This window comes from Triturus cristatus, chromosome 3_2 (genome assembly GCF_964204655.1).
Source record: "Triturus cristatus chromosome 3_2, aTriCri1.1, whole genome shotgun sequence".
NCBI classification, from domain to species: Eukaryota; Metazoa; Chordata; class Amphibia; order Caudata; family Salamandridae; genus Triturus; species Triturus cristatus.
Window position 1 is genome coordinate 900,423,757 of NC_140584.1, and position 25,740 is coordinate 900,449,496.

The following is a 25,740-nucleotide window of genomic DNA, read 5'->3' on the forward strand; positions in this document are numbered from 1 at the left end:
GTAGACCCTTTGGTTGACTCTATAATGTCATAAATGGAGTATAAATACTACCCTCTTCTGCCGGTACTTAGTTAATCTTCAGTAATGGAACACCAGACTTGCCAACCTGTGTGAACAATGGCGACTTCGCCCAGAAGTGGAAACTCTGCTGGGCTGCCAGTATTTCTCCTGACTGGCGTATGTCTTGGAAATGCTGGCAAGGTTGCCTTGCCAAGTGATCTGAAAAAAGGGAGTCTTGCCTTCCTTCGAAAGGAGCTGGATTGTGCTTTTCAGGATGAGTGGCCTAATCTCAAAAACAGCAGCACAAGGCCTTCCTGACTGGAGTGACTGCTGTGAGAAAAACGAGCTGCTTAGGATTAACTTCTTTGCACTAGCGCAGCTGCCCAAGAGATGCAAAGCAGACATTTTGGTAACAAAACTGCTCCCAATACAATCTGGAATCAAGAAGGCTAAGCAAGCATCATCTCTGACGAGTCTCATAGGGTGTCTCGTATAACTTTTTCTCACCCCAAGGGGCCATGAGACATTCAATCTTCACATCTCCTCCTTGGGGTACAGCTCAGCAGGCAAGTGGGAGTCGTTGTGAGTGTTACTGTATGAATCATCATTCTTTCCTTTACAATTCCATAGTTGTCATTAGTAAAAGCTGAGGTTACCCTCCCTTTTCTCCTGACAGCTGGCTGCTAGTGACATAATGGCTTGCTTTGGGTGCCTGAAGTAAAGGTGAGTAAACCACTGGGCAAACTGCCATGACTAGTAGATTCTTAGATAAATGCTTGTATAAGAAATTATCCGTCTCCTATAAGAAAAACATGCTTTGGATTCATAGTTGGGACTGGCCCATTATTTGCTAGGTAACCCCATCCACAGCCAAAGGCACCAGTCCGGAAACTCTGCTCCGTAACTCCATTCCGTCTCATCCCAATTAATAAAACCGAAACCTTACATACCTTGGTAAAACAAGTAACTATCTTTACATGCTAAAATGCATATAGTCATCTCACAAAAGTGAAAATGAAAATACAGCAAGCAATGAGAGAGGTGATGATTTTGGGGTCCTCCCCAACCTAGGGAGAGAACCAAGCAGATGCCAAAAACAAAGAGCACATCATGCTGAACGATTCGGTGGTGGTCCCATCCTCCTAGGACCACCCCAAGCACAGTTATGGGCAAAAATACAATCCCAACCAAAGGCCCTGCAAAGCATTATGGGATGAGATTCTAGAATGCAGTGAATATTATAGTATCCAATATCAAAACATTCCTCAAGGGGCAGGCTCTCCCAGCTCAGCTGAGAGCTAATACTTTAATATTACTAGAAAGACTCACTGAATCTCTAAATAAAAGAAAAGACCTAGTGACCCTAATTTTAAACTGACTATACTGCACCTCCCCCACTAGAACAATAGACCCCTTCATAGTATGCGGTCTCAAACAAATGATCGAGAAGCATTAACGCTGCCACCTCAAATCTGCCAACCTATTGATATTGACCTCTGCACGAAACTGACCAGTCAGTCAAGAAGACAGATGCTTTTCCACCAAGACCCCGTACAGGCACATCAGATCCCACCCCACCCTTGGCTTTGTGTGGAAAGTCTGAAAACGTTCCTCTTTTACAGCCCCAACTTTGGTAACTCAAGAAGAAGCATTTGGCTAAGAGACTGACACATTTTAGCAGCGTCACACTTCAGTTCCTTACGTGCCTTCGTCAAATGACCTAAACTAAATATAGTGGCATGTGGTATGGATTAGTTTACGTTTGTGAAATTGACAGTAAAATAACTGTTGTTTCTACTGGACTATGTTTCTTTCTACCAAAATATAAGGTCCCCAAATGTTTTAAAGATTAGTTTAGAAATCTACATTTCGTACCTGGACCGGTAGGCTTTTAATGCTAGAGAATCCCCATGTGTTATTGAAAGAAATAAACATTGGTGCTTTCTTGGACTAAAATCAAGTATTATTTCCAAGATCCTTTCCCTTGTCCCTCTTCAGTCCTTCTCCTGAAATGTTCTTTAACAACCTTTGACTTTTTCTCCCAACAGTGATAAAAAGCATGAACGAACGATATAAGTTCTGCATCAGCATGTGCAAGAAACTCACGGAGAAGCTGAACCGCTTCTTTTCGGACAAACAGCGCTTTGTAGATGAGATTAACAGCGTTACTGCAGAGAAACTGATCTACAGCTGTGCAGTGGAAATGGTAATAATGACTTTTGTTTTTTATAGTTTTGTTTTCTGGTTGCCACGGCTGCTGATGAGGAACAGGGGTAACATGCACCATTGCCTTGCTACCACACCAGATGCACTTTTGAGTTTGGCTTAAGTATATAGTGATTGGTGCTGTATGATGCTCAAACAAACAATAGGTGCGTGGATATAAATCAAATAAGATATTTTGACACAGAAACTAGGAATATGAAGGTCCACAAAAACTTCACAAGCTTGTGTGTGAATGAATAGAAGCTTGTTTTTCGGTCTCGTCAGTACTTCGACATTCCTTTTCAGTCCCTGAGCTCACGTGTTTTGCTGTTCATAGGGTGATTCATAATCTATAAAGAGGCTCATAGTGTTTTCACTTTCTCCATAGTCACAAGTATTTTCTTCTATATTCTAAGGGTTTATCTACTTTCTGGAGTACCTCTTATCAGAGGGGGATTAGCCTGTCGGATAATTGAATAAATGTTAAGTTCTTGTGTTTTACAACCATAACAGGCGGCGTTATCTGAAGTATTGTACCCAAATTTGAAAGCTACATTTTGGGATAACTCAGAAGTATTAGATCCAGTTCTGTTGGCCATGTACAGAGCAAATTATTACTTCTTAAGGCGACTTCTGAAGAAGATTGTCTCAAGAGTAAGGGTGCCAATTCTGGAGGCTATTACCTCAAGACCGATAAAGATACATGTGAAACCAGATAAATGCCACCGATATTGTGCTCTGTCTGCCACAGAATACTGTAAAGGGTAAGCAGTAAGAACTTAAATATGCGTATTCAGAAAGAGCCCCAGTGGAGGAGAGCTACAATAGGGACATATTTTGGTGAGCATATTCCAGTAAAGATGAAACTGTAGAAGAATAGGTTGTGAAGTGATTTGCCTAGGTATGTGTTTCTCGAACTCCCTTTCAGCAGGAGGAGAAGTCATTCCATTAACAGATTTCGAAAAGGCCAGACTTGATGGACCAAAACAACACGAAGTGCTTTCGAGCCTCCTTTGTGGTCAGTAACTCTGTGTTCTTATTTCAGGTTAAGTCTGCGGCGCTAGATGAGATGTTTCAGCAGGCAGAGGATATTGCATATCGATACCACAAGGCTGCAATGCTGCTTGATGGCCTCACTAAAATCCTGCAAGACCCAGCAGATATTGAGAACGTTCAAAAATGTAAGATATTGAGAAATGTGTGAATGATCGTGTTTGGAACCAAGTGCACGTTTCACTGCTGGGTGGAAAGTGATCAGTGACCCATGAACATGCCCCAAACTACAAATTAGTGTTGTCTGATTGGCACATCATAGAAAGTGCTTCACAACTGTTAGATCATAATTCTTTGAGGGTTTAATTAAGAAATGTCTGTCTCTGTGGCACACGTGGTGCCTTTTCTATCAGATATCTAAAATGCTGATTGGTTTCTCTTTGACACTTACTATACTAAGCACCATCACTGTAATTTATCAGTATTGCTGAACCTGTGCTTGCCATTCCAAAATGGGAAATTTGGAATTTTTCGTGGCAAGGGTGAATCCATAAACTCTGCGACCACAAATATATCACATGTTAGAGTGGATGTGTGCAGCCTACGTGAAGCACAATTGATATGAACAACCCAACACTTTATTAAGCACTGTTTAAATGAATTGCTTCTTAATGTCAAGGAAAATCAATAGAACAGCACTAGGTGGCATATTGGTTGAGTCTGCTATCTGATTCACCCAAGGTTTGACCCCAGATATTCATCCTGTTAAGAAATGTTCATACTTGCACTGTTTACAGACTGTGACTCCTCCTGTTGATAATGCGCATGGTCATCGACTCCATTGTAAGATTGTTTTTTTTCTATCGTCGGGTTTGGTCGTGTGCTCTGGGTCGCCACCTTCTCGCTGCTCTTTTTGGTTTGTATGGATTCCTTCCCTCTGTGGGTATTGTACTTCGATCGTGCCCCCCTTGCTTTCTGTCTCGGGTCAACATTTGATTACTTCGCTCTAGCAGGGTCCAAGTAGACTATGGCCCCTTTGGGGCCTACTCCTGTTTCTCCATCGCAGCACTCGACTATGCCTCGCCAGTGACTGTCTCTCCGTTGCAGAGTTCCACTATGCCTCGCCAGTGATTGAACAGATGCCATTTTGGTATTGTCCTCGCTGCCACACGAAATATCCTCTGACCAATATCCATGAGGTCTGCAATCCGTGCCTCTTGCCCGAACCAGGCAAGGCTGTCTACGACGCCTGCAGCTCCTTCTGCTCCAAGAAGACTCTTCGTGACCATTGGGCTCTTCAACTCGAGATATCACATAAGGGCGGCAACAACACCCTAGACCTCATCGGTCCTGAGGGCATTGAGGGTTAATTTCATCCACAACTGTCAGATGAAGAGGCTTTTTCCCCTAAAGAAAGCACTGCTGATCGAGGACCTTCCGCCAGCCCAGCAGTCCGTGAGAACGGCAACCCTCCCCCCTCAATACTACTATCTGATAGAGACTTCTAGCCACAGGTCCCTTAACGTAAAATTATCCACAGGCGTGAGACTGGACCCGGAAACTTTCTTTGCCCCAGCAACTCTGCGCGCCGGGGGGCGGTACCACGCGACTCCGCCCTGACGTTGTCCATGGGCGTAACGTCAGCGAGGTCACATAAGCCCCACCCCGGCACGCTGACATCAGTTTCCTTCTTTTCCGCGTGCAACGCGGATCCGGATCGTGTCCCTGTCCAGTTTTCAGGCCTTCTTTTACACGTTTTGCATTGTGGGACAGTGTGCGAATGCCTTCGGACTTTAAGGCGTGCTCATCTTGCGCACGCCAGATGTCGGTGATGGACCCTCATCCTATTTGCATGTGATGTTTGGGCGAGCACCGTGATTCCACGGACGGTGACGCTTGCCACATCTGAATCCTAAGTCCCGGCAGGAGTGCCGGATGAAGTTCCTCTCAGCCCAGTTGTCCAGATCTGTGTCGTCTCCGCGTCCGTCCCCTGCGGAAGGGTCCAAGAATCGCCGCTTCCGATTCCGGCATCGCCCGTCACCGAAGACCCTAGGGCGTCGCTCGCCCGTCAGTAAGTCTCATAGCTTGTCTCCGAGGCCTGGTTCCCGCTCTGCGGAGGGGGCGGGTTCTCCGCGGGACACGCGGCCTCATTCGTCGCCACCCTACCCGTGGTTTGCCGGGGCGACTAGGGCCCAAATGGAGGCCTATGCTGCAGCTCTGAAGGCTTCCTTGGCCCCCCCCCCTCCTCCTCCTCCTCTTCCTGGGACGTCCATGGATCCCTTGCCACGTGCGGGGCCTTCCCCGGCGCCAACGGGTGCGGCTTCAGGTTCTGGAGGTGTGGTGTCGGGGTGCAGCCCTACGGGGTTCCCCTCTTCGGACCACGGCACCTCTGCCTCGCTGCAAACCCCTGAGGGGGTCCCTGTGGTGTTGCGGGAGGTCGCCAGGACTCGCAGCTCGCCCCCGAATCATCCTCGGTCGTCTGGGCAGGCGGCGGCCTTGCCAGAATCCGAGCTGACGCCGCTCAGCTGTCAACCCTGGTGGCGCTGTGGGTGCTGGCTAGGGGCCGGGGTGCGACCCCGGGCCCTCTCGTCTTTCCACGCAGGCAGCTGCTTCGTCAGAGGTCGAGACGGCGACTTTTATGTGCCGTTCTTTCGCCGAACCGGTGCCGACCCCGCCCCAATCTCATAGGGTGCAAGTGGTGGAAGAGGTTGTCTCGGCGTCCCCTCCTGCGCCGGTCGACCTTACGCCGGTGCCTGTAGCGGACTCCACGGCGCCGTGCCGGCGTTGGGTCGTCAACTCGTCTCCAGAGGCCCCCTCCACTCCAGAGGGTAGTCAAACATTTTGTCTCTTCTTCCCCGGAGACGGGCCGCCGCGTTGTGGCTTTTTCCCCAGCGTCTTCCAGGGAGGGCTCTTCGTCGTCCCCACGGCCACAGCCTTCCCCAAAGGCACCTCAGGTCGCCCACTCGTCCGTGATTCTTCCACCATTTCGGGGCTGGCCATTTCTTCCTCCAGCTGGATTCGGGGATGTCCGGCTTACAGCTGTCGCCCACGGAGGAATTGCTTTCCCTCCCACGACGCCCTACAGAGGCGTGTGCGGCCTTTGCCCGGGAAATTTCCACGGCCGCTGGCATTGTGCACATGGGCGAACCTGCCACCCCATTCCCTACGGACCATTTGCTGGAGGTTCTCCATCAGGGCTCTGGTGGACAGGAGCTGCTTCTTCCCTTTGAAGCTTTGCTCCATAATTCTCTTCTGGGGGCCTGGGGTTTTCCTGCCACGGGGGATCCGGTGCCCCAGTCGCTCCGCCACCGTCCTGCTCTGCACGACCCAATCTGCCTTTCTTTCCACCCTTCGACCCAGGGCCCTCTTCTGCAGACTGCTTTCTGATGGATACATCTGCCAATGGATTCCTCACCTTGTGAATATCCCCTGCGCCAGCATTCCACGGAACGTTTTTCCCCAGCTCTCTACGCCGACTTGGACGTCATAATGCTTCGGCTCCTCTCACGACTCCGTATGACGTCACCGGAGCCATAAGAGAGCCACGTCGGCGTGATGACGTCTGTTTCCTTTTTTCCGTGCCGTCGACGCGTAACGGTTTTCCAGCACTCTCCTGCTACTTTGTAGTCTTGTAGTGGGTTACTGTTGTGAATTCACCATGTCTTCGACTAGGAAGTCAGGTTTTAAACCTTGTAGGGAATGTGGGGGCCACATGTCAATGACTGACCCCCATGAAGATTGTTTGTGGTGCCTTTCTTCTGACCACGACGTGGAGGACTGTTCCAGCTACAGAAGAATGAACCCCAAGGCCTTGAAGGAAAGAGAGGTGAAGCTCTTCATGGCCAAGGCGAAGAAGGAAAAGAGGGGTAGGAAGAAGGAGAGATCGAGGCCGGAGGCGTCGACTTCGCACTCTTCGAAGTCGAAGAAACACCACAAGAAAAGAAAGCATAGCTCTCGGCGCCGGTCTTCGAAGAGCAAGGCTTCGAGGTCGCCGTCGCCTCGACGTCGAAGTAAAGATGTTGTATCTCCTTCTCCATCTCCTAGGAGGTCTCCAGAGAGGTCACCTTCGCCGAAGCGGACTCCGGCGTGGTCCCTGGCACAGTCTCCGGCGCAGTCACCGGCGCAGTCTCCGGCGCCAGTGGAGTCTTCTGCTTCTGACGTCGAGCAAGAGCAAGAAAAAGAGCTTTCTCCAGAGCCGGCTGATCCTGTGGCTCCTGTTGAGGCATTTTCGGCTCCGGTTCCAGGTACTCCTCGGCCGGATCCGGGATCAATCCCTTATCTGCAGTTCCCGACTCCAGGTGCGGATTCGACGCATTTTCTTAATGCGATGCATGGGATTTTTCAACGGGCTGCCTTCCCAACCGGCGCACCATCTGGTCCCGTGGGTCCTATGGCATACACCTTGGGAGTGCCGCAGCATTATGCTCAGGCCCCATTTATGCCCTTTTTGCCGATGGCTCCTTCGTGGCAGTTTCCGGCGCCGTCTGGGGATCCATCTCGGCTTCGTTAGGATCGGCCTTCATCGGAGCCCTCCACGACGCCGTTGTCGACTCCCTCGGCTCCATGTCCGGCGCCGCCGACTCCGACGCCACCGACTCCATGTTCGGTTCAACCGACTCCGCGTACGGCGCCGGTTCCTCGGATCCGTTCAAGGAGAGAGGCCCAGAGAGTCTTAGAAGAGGAACGTTATAGGGAGGATGTGGAAGAAGGTGAGGTGGATACATCTTCGGATGACTTTGAAGGCATTCAAGATGCTAGTGGTCTTGATACAACTCCGGAGTGGGAGCTTTCTTCTTCTAGATCTTCGCCACCGCAAGAACTAGCTCCCTATCCTATAGTTATTAAGAAGGCCGCAGAGTTGCTGGACTTGCAGTTACCCTCTGCTGAATATAAACCAAACCTTCTCACTGAGGTTCTACATTTGCCAGCTTCAACTATTGAACCCTTGTTGCCTTTTAATGAGGCTATCTTGGAGCCTGTTATGGACGTCTGGCGTAAGCCACTCTCTTCGCCGGCAGTCTCCAGACAGGTGGCAAGGAGGTATAAGGTGGCTCCTGGGGATCCAAGTTTTCTATCTTCCCACCCTTCTCCAGAAAGCCTGGTGGTGCAGGCTTCATGCTCGAAGCATGTTTCAGGAGCCTTCCCTCAGACTCCTGCGGATAGGGAGTCTAAGAAGGCTGATCAGGCAGCTAAAAAGACCTTTTCTTCAGGGAGCATGTCGCTTAAATCCACTAATGCCACCTGCTTAATAGGGCGCTACGTTCATGCTCTTATGGAATGAAATCATTAGCCCCTAAGCTGCCAGAAGGAGACAAAGCTTCTTTTATGTCAGTCGGGACTTGACACGGCTGATTCTGTTGCAAGGATAATGGGATCGTCGATAGCCACTAGGAGGCAAGTGCGGCTTCGTTCTTCTGGCTTCTCTACTGATGTTCAAGCCACTTTGGTAGATTTGCCTTCTGACGGAGAAAAACTGTTTGGCGAAAAGGCTGATTCCGCCTTGCAAAGGTTTAAAGAGAGCAGGGTAACGGCTAAATCTTTAGGATTACAGACTCCTGCTAAGGGATTTGGTCTTAGAAAATTCAGAGGCTTTGGGAGATCCTCATTTCGTATGGAGGAAGGCTAAGGGGACGGAGAGGTTCTGGCCGCAACCCATCTTCATCTTGAGTTTCTTCCCCCTTACCCTCCTTGCAAGGGTTACTGCTCAGAAGACCATCTGCTTCTTTTGCAGAAGGAGGTTATAGCTTTGCTTTAAAAGGGTGCGATAGAGGTGGTTCCAGAGCAGGAAAGGGGTCAGGGATGCTACTCCCGGTATTTCCTGATTCCCAAGAAGGACGGCAAATTGCGTCCGATCCTGGACCTCAGAGTCTTGAATTTTTACCTGAAGCAGGAGAAATTCAAGATACTGACCCTTGCGCAGGTTCTTCAACCGTTCCAGCAAGGAGACTGGATGGTGTTGATCGACTTGCAGGACGCGTACTTCCATGTCCCAATCCTGGCACAGGAAGTATCTCCGTTTTACAGTTGGGTCGCAACACTACCAGTTTGCGGTCCTCCCGTTTGGTCTTACTACCACACCTCGAGTCTTCACGAAGGTGATGGCGGTGGGGCTGCCCATCTCAGGAGGTCGGGGATTCCGGTTTTCCCCTACCTGGACGACTGGCTTCTGAAGATGATGCAACATCATCTGCAGGTAACATCTCAGCTGTTATTCGACTTGGGTTTTTCGATCAATGTGCCCAAATCTCACCTGGTGCCCTCTCAAAGCAACCTGTTCATAGGGGCAGTACTAGACAATACTGTGTGTCGAGCATTTCCTCCTCCCCAAAGAATTCTCGACATACAGGAAATGATTCCTTTATTCCACAATGGAGCGGTTGTTCCAGTTCTGAAGGTCCTTCGTCTGCTCGGTCTGTTCGCTTCCTGCATTCTGTTGGTCAACCATGCACGCTGGCACATGAGGGCGCTCCAGTGGTGCCTCCGCAGGCAGTGGGATCAGCACAATGGAGATCTCAGGGAGTCGATCAGGATCTCCAGAGAAGCTGCAGCGGATCTATCTTGGTGGAGCGTGGAGGGCAATCTGTCTCAAGGAAGGCCCTTTCATCTTCCTCCAACGGTGGCCACAGTAATAACGGATGCCTCCACCCTGGGGTGGGGTGCTCATCTGGGGGATCTGGAGATCAAAGGTCTTTGGTCTCCAGAGGAGAGGTTGCTTCACATCAACCTTCTGGAATTGGGGGCGATTCGTTTGGCACTCAAGGCCTTCCTCCCTTCCCTTCGCGGTCAGTCTGTTCAAGACCTGACGGACAATACTACCGCGATGTGGTATGTCAACAAGCAGGGAGGAGTGTGGTCGCATTGTCTCTGCAGAGAGGCTCTGCGTCTATGGTCCTGGGCTCAGGACCATCAGATTTGTCTAATGGCAAATCATCTGGCTGGGGTGCTGAACGTACGTGCGGATAGTCTGTCGGCAGTTCTCCACCGACCAGGAGTGGAGGCTCCATCCAGAGGTGGTTCGTCATGTCTTTCGGATGTGGGGGATGCCTCGGTGGACCTATTCGCCACCCGCGAGAACGCGCACTGCCCGTCATTTTGCAGTCTCCAGTTTCCGATGCAGGGGGCGTTGGGGGACGCGTTTCAGTTGAGTTGGGGCTCGCAACTCCTTTACGCGTTTCCTCCCATACCCTTGATTCCTCGGGTTCTGAGGAAGATTTGCCAAGACCGGGCCCAAGTTATTTTGGTCACCCCGGATTGGCCAAGAAGGGTGTGGTATACAGATCTTCTCCACCTCTCCTCATGCCCTCCGCTCCGTCTCCCTCTGAGGGCAGACCTCCTCTTGCAGTCGGAGGGGCAGGTTCTACACGCCCACCTCCAGAGCTTACACCTTCACGCCTGGAGATTGAACGGGGCAACCGGAGTTCTTTCTCTCTCCCGCCTGATGTGGTGGATGTTATTTTATCGGCCAGGCGACACTCCACCAAGTCCATTTACCCATATAGGTGGTCTAAGTTTGTTAAATGGTGTGGAGAGAGATCCATTGACCCTTTGAAAGCCCATCTTTCTGATGTGCTTCAGTTTGCTCTTTCCCTGGCTCAGCAGGGCTGTGCTGTGGCCACCGTCAAGGGCTATCTATCGGCCTTATCAGCTTTTCTATGTCTTCCTGATCAACCGTCATTGTTTAAATCTCCTATTGTACTAAGGTTTATCAAGGGCCTTACAAACAGGTTTCCACCTACTCCTTTTGTAATGCCACAGTGGAACCTTAATCTTGTCTTAACTTTTCTGATGGGGTCTCAGTTTGAGCCTCTTCATAGTTGTCCTTTGAGGCTGTTGTCCTTTAAGACGGTCTTTCTTGTAGCCATAACCTCGGCAAGGAGGGTGAGTGAGCTTCAAGCTCTTAGTTCTAAACCCCCGTTTTTAACATTGCATGCTGAAAGGATGGTTCTCAGGACCAGGGCTGCTTTCCTGCCTAAAGTGGTTACTCGGTTTCATTTGGGGCAGTCTATTACTCTCCCTGTTTTTTATCCGCCTCCTCATCCCTCCAAGGAGGAAGAAAGGCTTCATCGTCTGGACCCAAAAAGAGCTGTGAGCTTTTACTTGGACAGAACGAAGAACTTTCGTTTGGACGATCAGCTCTTCGTGGGCTATGTTGGACATTCTAAAGGAAAGCTGTGCACAAGCGCACTCTATCAAGATGGATCATCCTTGCCATCAAGATCTGCTATGCCCTGGCTGGTAAGGTTCCTCCTGAGGGTATTAGAGCTCATTCTACTAGGGCTAAGTCTTCCACCTCTGCTTTGGCCAGGGGTGTTCCTGTGGAAGACATTTGTAAGGCCGCGACTTGGGCCTCCCTCCATACCTTCGCAAAGCATTATTGCTTAGACTCTGAGATGAGGAGGGAGGGCCACTTTGCGCTCTCTGTCTTACAAGAATTTTTGGTATAGGAAGGTGGACACCCTCCTCCGGGAGTGGGACTGCTGTGGGAATCTATTCACAAGGTGAGGAATCCACTGACAGATGTATCCATCAGAAAAACAAGTTACTTACCTTCGGTAACGCTTTTTCTGGTGGATACAGTATCTGCCTGTGGATTCCTCACTGGCCCACCCGCCTCCCCGTTGTCCACCTTTGTATACCTTAAAAGATAGCTTGCTTGAGATGTTGTTATGCTTTGTAGCTTCTTTCTTTCTGGTACATTGGTAGGAAATGCTTGTTTTCTTTAGCTCTCCTTTTGTTTATGTACTATGTATATTTGATTGTATACTGTGTATACTTTGAATCTGTTGTTGGTCCACCTGTGCGCCTTGGAGGCACGGAAAAGATGCGTGGAACTGACGTCATCACGCCGACGTGGCTCTCTATGGCTCCAGTGACGTCATACGGAGTCGCGAGCGGAGCCGAAGCATTATGACGTCCAAGTCGGCGTAGAGAGCTGGGGAAAAAAGTTCCGTGGAATGCTGGCGCAGGGGATATTCACAAGTTGAGGAATCCACAGGCAGATACTGTATCCACCAGAAAAAGCGTTACCGAAGGTAAGTAACTTGTTCTTTCCTTCCTTACCTTTGCTGTTGTTTCCTCCGTCACGGGAGGCCCGATGGTTAGATTCATGGGGGCAGAACCTCTTCGCTTCCTCTAGTGCTGCTTTGTGAGCGCTCAACACGCTTTGTGTGTTGGCCAGGGCTACTTCCAGCTTGTGGGATTCCGTGGAGTCCCTTCTCTCTTCTGCCTCTCCAGACGGTGTCTTCGCTGATCTGTGGCACCATGTGATGGATGGCTGGGAGCTGGCCACGTTTATTCTTCGTTCGGCCCTGGTTGTTTCTGATGCTCACGGCCGCACAATGGCAAGTTCAGTAGCTCTCCGTCGCCTTGCTTGGCTGAGGGATAGTGTGTTTCCTGAGAATGTGAGGGAGCGTCTTGTTGACCTGCCCTTTGATGGGGTGCTTTTGTTTAACACCCATGCGGATGCCGCCATTCAGCGGCTCCTTGCGGGGCTCCGTCCTCCTCCTCCCCCTCCCTAAACTTGGCTTGTCGGTCCTCTGCTACTTATGGGCAGCGTTTTCCTACCCCTTTTTTCGAGGGTCTTGTGGTTCGGTTGGACTGTCTGTCTATTCTGTGTGGGTTGACGTGCCTTCGGTTGCCCCTTTGTGCTGCTGGTACAGCCCCTTCGAATTTTGTGGTTCTTTGGTTGTGGTCCACCCATATGTGTCCTCAAGTTGGGCCTTCTGTGTGTTTTTTGATTGGCTGATTGTCAAGCCGTCTGTGGTTCTATCTGCAGTTCCTTTATGTTCTGTCCTCTGCTGCGGGAGTTTTCCCTAAGAGGTGTTCCCATGTTTTAGTGGGACGTATCATACCCTATGTGGGGTACTTGTAGCTATTGCATATCTCAGTCCTGCCCTAGGGAGGTATGGTTGCCCCTTTTTCCAGTTCCCTGCCTTTCTTGGAATCATTGTATACCGCTGGTGCGGTCTCTTGTATCTTGTCTGGGCGCAGCTTGCGCTGCTCCGGGTTCTGTCATTCTCGGTGATCACTACATCGCTTGACAGTTTGGCATGCTGTCTATGGTGTCGTGTTGTGGCGTTTCCGCCTTCCTGTCTGGCTTTACAGCCTGGTCCTCTGTCTGGTGTTCTGGGGGAGGGGGGGGGCTGAGTTTCTCATGGTTTCCTGTGTTCTGGTTGACTGCTTGGTCCGTCCTCCGTGCCTTCCCCTTTTTCTCTTATGGCTGGTCCCCTTTCTCTTCGTGGGTCGGTGTGTGTCTATTGAACGATCCTCCTTTGGGAATTGTTCTGCATTTCCCTGGCCTCTGGCCTCGGCCTTCGCCTGGCTGGTCCTATGTGCGCTGCCCCATGGTGCTGTCCGCTGCCGGCTGTGCACGCCTGCTTGTGCTGGTTCGCCGCCGTGGCCCTTGTTGTGCTACCTTGTGCCCCTGCCTCTTGTTTTGCTGGGGTTTTGCGCACCTGTGCCTTTCTTCTTATGACTACGTTCCATGGCTGTTAGGCCGTTTCTGCTTTGCCTGCTTCCTTGTGGCTGATGCCTGTTCAGCTGTCCTCTGTCGCTGTATGTTTTCCTACGGCAGGCTCTGCCTCCGGTTCTACCTCTTCTCCCTGGAGTTGGGGTCGTTCTTTCCTCCTGGGTGCTCCTCTGCAGCTGTCTGTCCCTACGAGGGGTTGTGGCCGTTGTACCTTGAATGGGCTGGGGGTCTCCTGGTCTTCCCTTCGCCTTGCTGGGGCCCTGTGTTTCTTCCTACTGGGGAGGTTCTCTAGCATGCCCTCCTCCCCTTTAGGTATGGCTTGGGTATCTATTCTACGTTAAGGAATCTGCGGTTAGTAAATCTCTATCAGATGTACAAGTTACTTACCTTTGGTAACGATGTATCTGGTAGAGACGATTCTAGCTGCAGATTCCTTCACTGCCCACCCTTCCTCCCCATTCTGTGAGGACCTTTACTCTGGTTCTCTGAACTCGCCTCCCTCCGGGCGGCTTGTCTCCCGTGGGTGTCCGCTTCACTTCTGCCTGGACAGGATACTTTGTTCTGCTTGATTGTTCCACCCCTTCCCTTATGATACATGGTGGGTTGGTTCATGGGTGCTTCTGCCTCCCTCCACCCTGCTTTTTCTCCGGTGTGGGGGCCTGCTTTTACTCTTCTTCGTTTTACTTGCTTGGGGTTTCTGCTTCACTTGCAGTCCTCTGAGTTGTTTTTTTTCCCCTGTGTCTTGTCCTTTTTGCTCCTTTCAGGGTCTACGGCCCTCCTTGATGGGGTCGTCTGTGGGTGAATTGCTGTTCCTCCTTTGTTCCGGGCTTGTTCCCCTTCACTGTTATGGATCGTGATTGCAGTCTCTCTCTCTCTTCTGCTATTGCCTTTTTCACGTGCTTCTGCCCCCAGGGAGGATGTCGCCTTAGCTTGCAAAGGTGTTCCTCAGAGCGGTGCTCTGCTCCTTCACTGCTATGGATTTCACCGCTGTGGCTTTTTGTACCTTCGTGATTGGCCCTTTTTCAACTGGTGCTGTTCCTCACCTTTTGATTCTCTCTTTCTGTTCACTTATATTTCCCACACTCTCCACAGTTTTGTTTGTGATGGCTCCGCGTTGTGGCGTGGAGAAGTTCTCAGAAGAAAACTGATGTCAGCGCGCCGGGGTGGGGCTTATGTGACCTCGCTGACGTCACGCCCGCGGACGACGTCAGGGCGGAGTCGCGTGGTGCCGCCCCCCGGCACGCAGAGATGCTGGGGCAAAGAAAGTTTTTCGGGTCCAGTCTCACGCCTGGGGATAATTCTACGTTAAGGAATCTGCGGCTACAATTGTCTCTACCAGATACATCGTTACCGAAGATAAGTAACTTGTACTTCAACCCATGCAGCCTTCTGCCAAAGGGCACTCGGCCACTCTGGAGCACCAGAGACAGGCGTTCAGACTACCACTACCTTCGGGCCATGGTCGGCACGACAAACCACGAAGAACTCTCTGCCCAGCTCCTGCTCAGCACCAAAAAAGTCTTTGAGACTGGCTGCTTCAGCACGGCTACTCAGTCACAGCACGTAGTTGACCCTCAGCACTGACTACATCTGCCTTGGCGCCGACTAGACCCTCAGCTCCGAAACAGAAGGTACCCTCAGAGCTGAAGACCTCTGCGTCAACCACCAAGTCCGACACTGGCGCAGTTGAACCGATTTTCCACAAGCTGCAAGAAGAACTCTACTCAAGACAGAAACATCAGGCCATCCACCCCAGGATGGACCGGACCATTGCAGTCCTACAGGCCTTGCTGCTCCACCCTCAAAACATCAGTTGTCCTTCGAGGAAACCTTGAACGTTCCAATGGCAACAAAACACAAGAAAGCAGATAAGGCTACCAGCCCTTTACCCAATGTACAACCATCCCCTCACCCTATTCCCAAGTCTTAGCCCTCCCCGCCTTCTTCTCCAGGGGACCCTCTTGACATCACACCTCAGGGGTCTCCACACAGACATGGGTGGGCGTGATTACACATTTGACACACCTCCGCAGGGTGACCCTTGGGACTCCTACAATGTAGATCCACTAGGGGACACAGACCTTGACCTTTACCCTGCCTGTCCCTCCCCTCTGGATGATTCCACGTCCTATCAGAAACACATTGGTAGGGCTGCATTCTTCCATAAGGTGGAACTTCACACAGAGCCGTTAGAGAAGGACTTCCTCTTTGAAACTCATTCACTGCGCCACTCAGTACCTCCCCAATGTCAAGGGATGGCAAGCTACGTCACTATCCTGACATTTTCAAAGACCTCGTCAGCGCTAGGGTCATGACACCTAAGAGTGTATAAGAAATCTAAAGACTCTCCTGCTCACCCCACGTATATTCGGGGTTGGCTCCCACCTGACGCTAGTGCTAGTAAACAAGCCAACTCCCAGGCCAACGGGGACACCCCACCACCAGAGAAGGAAAGTAAACACATAGATGCAGCAAGGAAAAGGGTGGCCGTGCAATTGCCAACCAATGGCGTATAACTAATCATGTTGGCCTTGTGGCAAGATATGATAGTGTCCACTGGGACGATATGGAGCAGCTGCTCCAAATCCTCCCAGAGGAGCATAGAAAAAGAAGACACAAAATAGTTTCTGAGGGCATGCATATATCTAACACCTCTACTCTACTGTGCCCTAGATGCAGCAGACACTGCTGCCAGGAGCAAATTCTAGTGCCCTGTTACGTAGGGACACCTGGCTCCATGTCTCTGGCTTTAAGCCGGAAATTCAGCGGAACCTTTTGAACATGCCTTTTTCAGTGGTCAGCATCTCTTCGGTCCACAAGTGTACCAAACATTAGAAAAGATTAAAAACGATATGGAGACAGCTAAAGCGATGGGGGACTTAATAGACCTGCTCCCTGCAGCTCCTTTTTCCGCACACCTTACTGTGGTGGCTCGAAGCCCACCTTCCCTGCAGCCTCCATGTCCTACCAGAGCACCCAGGGCCAACAATCCTCCCCCAAGGGTTATTTTAGAGGATCCTACAGGGGAAACAACTCTAGAGTTAAAGGCATAGGTGGCTTCCCTAAAGGAGCTACAACCACCACCAAACCTTAACTTGCCTCCACCTCCTCCTCCCTCAACCCCCGACCACACAACGCCAGCTTCAAGCCTTCGTTCCCACATGGCAAACCATCACTTCAGACCATTGGGTGTTGGATATTATCTAATATGGTTATTGTCTGGAGCTTACGTCTATGCCACCCACCATTCCGCCTCATTAAATTACAGACACTCACCAGAACACCAATGGCTACTCAGAGAGGTCAAAGCACTCCTCCTCAAAGGGGCTATAGAACTCGTCCCCCGCCATCAGCAAGGCACTGGGAGTGTACTTGTTGAATTTCTAAATACCCAAAAAAGACAGGTCCTTCAGACCCATTCTGGACCTCACGCCCCTAAACTAATACATCCTGTCAGAGCACTTGCATATGGTCACCATTCAGAATGTCATTCCGCTTCTCCAGCAAGGTGACTTCATGGCCGTGCTCGACCTGAAGGAAGCCTATTTCCACATACCAATACATACGACTCATCACTGATATCTCAGGTTTGTGGTCAGCCGAAAACATTACCAATTCAAAATGCTGTCCTTTGGGGTTACCACTGCACCATCGGGTATTTACTAAGTGCCTTGTCGTGGTGGCTGCACACATACGCAGACTATCCGGACGACTGGCTGATCAAAAGTGCCACACGCCTGCAGTGCCGCAAACACACACAGGTCACTATAGCCCTTCATCAGAGTTTACCATCAACGCCACAAAATCCCACCTCCAACTCCTCCAGATCTAACCCTACATTTGTCTTGTTCTCAACTCAGAAGTAAGTATAGCCTATCCAAACTCTGCCAGGATCCAGACGTTTCAGGTACTGCTTCTTCTTTTCCAACCAAATCAACAACTCAGTCAAAAGAGCCCAGCGGCTCCTAGGCATGATGGCCTCCTACATTTCCATAGTACTACATGCCAGGCTATACATGCGTCCGTTGCAGGAATGCTTAGTGCAACAGGGGTCTTTGTGAGTCACGAGGTACTGTGACTCCACCTATTGCTGGTAATGTGCATGTGCATCGGCTCCATTGTTAGGTTGCTTTTCTCTGCTGTCTGGTTCAGATTTGTCCCTCTGAGCTCTGGTTCAATGCCACGTTCTCGCTGGGCCTGCTCGGATCCAAGAGAAGAGTCTGAATTACGTGTCTGGTTTCACCAATTGCATACACCCTTTGACTTGTTTTCCTTAGATGTGACATTTTCCACGTCCTATTCAGGGCCTGGCCCCCTCGGGCCTTTCACACCATCTTCAATGCATGAGAATGTCCTCGATGGAAAGGACTCCATTCCGCTTTTGCCCCATGTGTCACTTGAAGTTTCAAGACAGCCTCCATCTAGTCTGTAATGTCTGATTGTCTCCCAACCATTGAGATGACTCATGAACAGCCTGTCTCGCTTTCCGTAGTAAAAAGACCCTTCAGAAATGTGTAGTCGGTCATATTGTCATGACCTTGATGGTACACCCGTCAGCAAGATGCTACCCCAACCTCTTCGGGGACCGAGAGACCAATGATGACCAGCAACAGGAGGCCAGCGGCAGCGAGATAGAGGAGCTATTGTCCGGTTCGGGTGTGGAGGAGAGCATCCGGCGGTGCAATGCTCATCAAAAGTGGTTGCAGAAAATACTACCACCCAGAAGACAGCTCTGTGCTATCGCTTACCTCCTGGGGATGCTAGAGCCTCGAACTTTCAAGGCAGTCATGAGGCCTCTGGATCACCACTGCTGCAAAGCCATCATCAGTACAGAGTGAAGAGTTCAGACCGTACGCATACATAGTCTTCGGTGCCCAAGTCCGCCTCCAACCCTCACCCACCCACCTTGACCACTGCTTTGGCTCCAGCCTGAAAACAGCCTCAAGACCTACCTTGGACCCCGAAGGCTCTGGATCTAAAATCTAGCTATATGCAGCGTGGGCTTAGAAAACCGTCAGTTTGGAAAAGGACCCCATCCACTCCTGCCGCCTCCAAGTACCAATTCTCCAGTACCTCCATGAGGAGCTTGACGCCAGTTAGCGGAGTATCCACATTCAACTTGGCACCGGTCGGATCCTAGCAAATCCTCAGGCAAGCTGTTACTCTCAAGAGGAAATCGACTTTTGAAGAGGCACTAAACCTGCCTTTGGAGCTGACACCTGTGGTAAATAAAATATTACGCTCTATGTATTTCAGAATATCAATAGGATCATGCATAAAGCAAGAGGCTGAGTCTGTGGTATCAGGTTCTAAAAGGGCTTTATTCCAATAACTCGAGTCAAAGGGAGAATATTACCATCACCAAAAAAGGTTCTGGAAAGGGACTCAAAAGTATTCTCAATATTCTCAAAACATTATTCACAGAGTACAGTATATATACATTTCTCAATTGTACGTAAGCAAAAGAGCAAGAGAGAATGAGATAAGAGCATGTGGGCGTGTAAGTAGGCGTCCATGTGGGCGTCCATGTGGGCGTCCACTTGATGATAATGGGTAATTTGTCATGTGTGGGTGGATACCTGGAGGGGGTTGCGTGATCTGCTGGAATTGTACTGGAACTTTGCCTTACTTGTGCTCAACTCGAGCATGACGTGTAACTGACGTGGGGCTAGAGGGAGAAAGGGACTTGACATTTAGCTCTACATGTGGAGACAAAAGTCTGGGGTTATGTCAACCTAATCCCAAATCATATCTAACATCCTATGTTTAAAGAACTATGTTATCCAAAAAGAAAGGTCTCTCGAACAAAATCTATTCTATACTGACTGTGAGTGCGTGTACAAGCGTCTAAGTGTCTACACTAGATGCGAGGGCAGAAATCTTCCATAGTAACAGGGCTATGAATTACTTGCATAAAGACAGAGAAGCCGGGCCCTTTGCTCGATAGCTGGAAGAATGTTTACTTAAACTACTAGACAGGAATGCATTGGGTAGGGAGCGGAGCAGATAATCTCGAAGGTGAAATACAGTTTTTGGCAGGCAACAGGCTGGAGTCAGGCACCGTTAGCCGCGCAGGGAATAGGACAAAGTTCATGGATACAGATGCGAGCTCAGACTGGAGCTTTCAGAGGCAGAAGGCAGGAAAAGGCTTAACGGCAGAATCAGGGCCTACTCGCCTGGACTGAAAAATGGGATAAATGAACCATATAAAGCCGGTGGCCTTTCATACTTAGAAATAGAATATCCGGCCCATTCATGGCGGATCTGAAAGAGGACATGTTGACGGTGGACGCACAAGTGTTTGCGTCTTCATAACTGGAACTGGAGGGAACATACATGTACTTGTGATTTATACATGAAACCGTTGGGGTCCAAGATAGGGGACATAACTGATCATAAAAATCCATATTTCCACATTCCCTCCTTGTCCCCTACTTGCCCTTAAGAGATATCAATCTTCATCAATCCGTTGATCTGTTCATATAACATCATTTGTTCTTCTTTTTTCTTCCGGGATGAATGAAATTTTGGTGGTGGAATACACGATGTGGCACACAGACCACAAATCGCTGGTCCACATTGTAGGCATAAGCAGCAACTGAATAGTATGAGAAAGCCAATACCTAGGAAGGATAGGACCCTCCGTCCAAAGGTAGATAATACACTCCAAAACCAACCGGACCAAGTCCAGGTGCCTGGATTCTGGTGTATCTGGCTTACAATCTTATGAAGGCGAGTTATGGCTTTATATACAGATGGCGAATTTTCTGGTATGAAAATGCAACAGCTTGATCCGATGACCCTACAAGCTCCGCCCCTATCGGCCAGGATAACGTCAAGGACAAGACGATTTTGAAGCACAACAATCCGCATAGCAGACTGCTCTTCTGTTAAATTGCCTAAGGCGGAAATAGTTTCGTTCACTACTGCTTCAAGGGTTCTGGTTAATCTACGTATCAGCTTACTATTGGTAACTGTACCTATATAGGGAAAGAGACCTTTATTGAAATCTGTGTATTTTTCCCATGCTGTCTCAGTGTAATCGACTATTGGGAGATCTCTCCGTTCTCTATTGTGTACTAAATGAGTATTTCTATGATAATCAGGAGGAGCTAGGAAAACAGGTGGCAAAAGGAATCCGATGTAGCAGGTACCATCCCAATCTAGAGGTAGGCGTATATATGCGGTCTGGCCACATATAAAGTAGGAATGACGAGAAGCTCTAAATGTAGACTTGCCTTGATCACTGAATTTTATTACAGTGGTGCATTTACTATGGCCCATGTGTATGGAGCCATTCTTTCTTATACATAATTCCCCTTTTACTGGGAATACGGACATGGCGGGCAAGATTGGTGTAGCTTCAGATTCAACGTTCAGGATCATGAGGTTAAGTGTAAAATTACCTAATCCATATACTTCATTTTCTAGATCAGTTCCTGTTCTTTTGGGAAGTCCCTCCTTGTTAGGGTAGCAGACTTTAAGCAAAACTAAGTTCAGGTTTCCCCATACCCAGTTGTCTTGATAAACTGCGGAATTCGAATCTAGGGAATTAATCAAACTAAACCATGCTCCACAGGAGCCATTGTGTGTGAACGGATAGAGAAAGAGGGGCAAAACTCCCTTATAGTTCTGATAGGGGGGGAGTCGGCCACAGACCCAGCAGTCTGTAGCATTGCTAGTCTGATGTGAATGGTGCAGCATCTGAATAAAGGTATTGTTGCGTAAGGCAAGTCGATATGATAGCTCATAGGATGGCAGATCACTAAATGTGTGCTTTATGGTATCATTAGTGGAGGAGTGTAAAAGTGAGGCAATAGGAGGAAAAATAGCATGTAGTATTAAGCTGATACATATTATCGTGATGCACATCTTGCTCTTTTTTTTTATCAATGTTATTGTCCAAGATCTTATGCAAGCCAGAATACATGTTCAACCGCTTCACCACCTAGTGGACTTAATTGATCAAACGGGTTCTGACTTCTTAGATCAAAGTTTAGCTTTGTGGAAACTTCTGGGGAGTCTCCTCTAGAAAATGGTGTTCAAAATCCAAAATCCAAGTTCAAAGTCTTTTTCCTTTGTAAAAGAGTGGTGAAGGTGCACTTTGACTTTAACGGCCGTCCCCGTGGTCCAGAGCACTGACTTTGGCGCCTTCCATCCAGGAGCGATGGAGTATTCTTTGACCTGGGTGTTGTCAGGGAAGGCGGCAGCAACCTGCGAACAACAAGAGAGTAGTGCAGACATCAAGGAAGCCAGGTAATCTGTCAGCATCAGTAATCTTTTAGGCATTGGAGTGCCCCACATATTTGGTGGTCTACCAAAGACCACTTCATAGGGAGATAAGCCTGTTCTAGAATGAGCTACCATTCGCATGTAAAAGAGGGCAACCGGCAGGGCTACCATCCAATCTACACCTTTGTCTGCGCAAATTTTTAATGTCTGTTTATGTCTTTCTACAAGGCCTGCTGCTTCAGGATGTCGCACACAATGGAATTTCCAGGTATACCCTAACAGAAGGGACACCTGCTTCATTAGTACCAGGACATATTTGTAACCTCTACATCTGTTTATTTGGATATAATCCATTTGGAGCACTTCAAAAGGGTGGTCAGGTGGATGGAATCCACCTTGTTCCATCGGAATGCCTTTACCTGGATTGAATTGGCAACAGATCATACATGTTCTGACCTTTTGTTTCGCTGCTGCACGCAGGTGCTTGTTGAACCATATATTCTGTAAGCTATCTATCATTGCTTTCTCTCCTAAGTGTGCAGGACTATGTGCGGTATTTATAATCACTTGTACCATCGAATCAGGAAGAAACCATGTGGATTTGCCCTTATTCATCCAACCCTGATCAGTCAGTACCCCTCCTTGTTCCGACCATTTCTTTAATTCATCTATAGTAGCATGTGTCTGTATGTCTTGTACATCCTTGGAAGGATCCCTAACTGTCATGGCTTTGGACACTTATTGAACCTGTAACTTTGTCATGTCTAGTGGGGTCTGAGCTGTCTGTTTAGCTGTTCGGTCTGCCAGATCATTGCCTTGGGAAAATGGTATCTGTGGCTCTAGTATGTGCTTTACATTTTAGGATAGCTATGGCTGTTGGTAAATGTATTGCTTCCAGTAGGGCTTGAATATGGGGGCCATGCTGTATCTTGGCCCCATGAGAGGTCAAGAAACCTCTTTCTCGCCAGAGAATCGGTGTAAATGTTTACTCTCAGGTGCTTAGCTCTTATGCACGCTTGTGTCAGGGTGATGAGCTCTGCTGCTTGTGCTGACAATATGTCTATTCTTTTAGTCTCTATTATTACAGTATCAGTAGTCACTGCATATGCTGCCACTAATTCTCCTGCCCCTGTCCTCATGCATGAGCCGTCAACATATAGTGTTAGGTCGGGGTCTGGGAGTGCAACGTCTGTCAAGTCTTGTCTTGGTTTAGTCACGGTATGTATTACTTCAACACAGTCGTGTGGTGAAACGCTTTCTGTACTGGAGGGCAAAAGGGTAGCAGGATTCAGTATGTTGCATCGTCTGATCTCTATGTGTGGTTGAAATAACGTTGGCTCATAGCCTGTCAGTCTAGCTACAGTCAGGTGTTGTGTTTGTGTCCGGTTCAAGAGAACCTCTACTGCGTGTGGTACTTGTACTGTCAGAGGGTGGCCCAGCACTATCGAGTCACTTTGTCTTATGGCTAAGGCCGTTGCTGCAACTGATTTTAGGCACGCAGGCAAAGCCTGTGCTACTGGGTCTAATGTACTAGAAAAATAAGCACAGGGCTCGTGTTTTCCTGCATGATCTTGTGTTAGGACAGATAGTGCTGTTCCATCCCGCTCTGTCACAAAAAGCATAAACGATTTGTTGTAATCAGGGTTTGCTAAAACTGGTGCTTGACATAAAGCTCTCTTTAATTCTTCAAATGCCACAGTGTGTTCTTGAGGACTTTAGTCTTTTTGTGTCTTGGGCTGGGAAAAACCAGAAATCAATTGAATACGTTCCGGTGCCCACAACTAATTCCCCTGAAAGATCACAATAAAACATGAGAAAAAGGGGAAAGCACCATACCTATTTCCTCGACTTAATTTCTAAGGGGGCTAATTTCTAAGGGGCTTAATTTCTTAAGGCGCTAGCGGGAAGCGAACATCCTCAGGGGCCAGCAGAAAGCCAATATTCTCCTCCTTCCCCCCCTTTTTGACAGGAGGAAATCTGAAACAGATTTCACTGCTGTCAAACACTATCAAACCCTGTGTCAACACTATTAATCCCTGTGTGTAGCTACTGGGCGTAAGCAAAATTATAGGAGATACACAGCGTATTTGAAACGGCGAGAAATCCTTCAAATTAATGTACAAACCTCATTGTGTTAGCTCATAAGCTGGCCAAATGACATCTCATATGCAAATGTCCCTATTACATGAACCTACACCAACCTGAAGTCAATATTAATGCTAGGAGGCCCTAATAGGAATGCTAAATTACCTAAATATTCGGAAAACCAAGTTTAAGAACAGTTGTTAATGTTGATAATTAATAATTCATCTGCTAAAAAAATCAGTCATTTTGCAATAATTTCCACCTATACAAAAAACAGCCTAATTTAAAAACAAGTCAACTTTTGGGGCCACCACTTACAAGAATGAGCTTACTAAAGCAAACTTTAAAAAGGAAATCCTGTCAGATATTTTCTCATTACCCTAAATACCGAGCCTCATTTGTCACTCTGTGGTGGCAGTCCTTATTTAAAACAGGCCTTTCAAGAGTTAAGATGCGAGTGCACAGATCATAATCGTTCCTTAATGTCCAATCTGGAAACATATGACCGAGGCTGCCTGTCTATAAGAGAAAGGCAGTTATGTGAAAAATATTTTAGTCTTGCATAGCCTTTTTCTTTTGTTTCATTCATCTCCAACACCAATTAGACATACACTGATAACGTGTTGTCTCCTATTTTGACAGCATGATAATGGTAATATCATGTCTGTGAAATTTAGTAATTGTGAACAAGTTCCAGCCAAGCGCTGTGCAAAGATTGCCGTCGTCACGACCATCTCTGTACTTGCACAGGAGAACTTTGTATTAAACGCTAAACAGACTGGTCAATACAACACAAAAACAAAACATATATAAAATACATATGCCAAGCCATCAGTATACCAAGCACAGAAAGCATAGACAATTACACTAACATATATAAATGAGCAGTGATGCGCAATTACAGTACCTACAGCTCAGAGGCGAACATTCTGGCCTGCTTAATTTGTCAGGCTTATAATCAATAACTGATTTACCTGCCCTATACAACCCCATCTGGCAGTGGGTCATCCCAATGATGACCGTGTCAAGTCTGACACACAGGATCAGCAACAATAATCAAAAATGAAGAACACACGAACCTGTCTTTTTTTTTTTTTTTATAAAAAATGAGCTATGCATCTTTGTACACAATGTACCCTCATGTCCTAGTCGAAGATGCATCTCCCATCTTTCCTCACAGAACCGTAACCACTGGATCATTTATCCAATGCAACTGGTGGCAGCTTGTGGCCACAATTCAAAAATGTCTGAATTTGAAAATCGTTTTTATATAGGCACATAGCCCTTAAAATTCCAAGCAAGAGCAACATTTTACTTTCTGGCCAGAAGCAATATAACATTTGCTAAAAAATAAAACAAATCTTCTCCATAGACATTTCTCGGGGCACTGGTTTTGCACAGAATAGAACAAGGGAATCTTTCTCGACTTACATTTCTCAGCTGCCCTGTCTTATCAGAGAAGCTAAAAATAGCCCCTCAGCGCGGCTTGAGCCTGGGCTGCCAGCCATCTTTTTTTGTTTTCCTACTCCCGGCCCCCAAGGCTCTCCGGCTGCAGGCATTACACAGATGCGATGTCAGAGAAGCTTTCTAAGCAGTGCCTCTGTTCTGCTCCTCTCACCGGCCCCCACCTACACTGGCTACAAGGTCAGAATCTGTCTCCGATTTCTGTATCACATTCTGCTCTACACAGCCCCCACCTTCTCCTCACTCTGAAGCTGTCAAAGACAAAAAGACTACTCAATTCCATAAAAACTGCA

General features: G+C 48.5%; 1 protein-coding gene across 1 annotated transcript in view; it reads left to right on the top strand.

Annotated features, from left to right (window-relative positions):
* The window catches only part of ULK2 (unc-51 like autophagy activating kinase 2), a 604,281-nt gene that overhangs the window by 534,549 nt on the left and 43,992 nt on the right, over positions 1–25,740 (top strand). The window contains exons 25-26 of the mRNA XM_085649334.1: positions 2,049–2,206; positions 3,251–3,386. Of these exons, the coding sequence (XP_085505460.1) occupies positions 2,049–2,206; positions 3,251–3,386 (294 nt within the window). The remainder of the gene's footprint in view (positions 1–2,048; positions 2,207–3,250; positions 3,387–25,740) is intronic.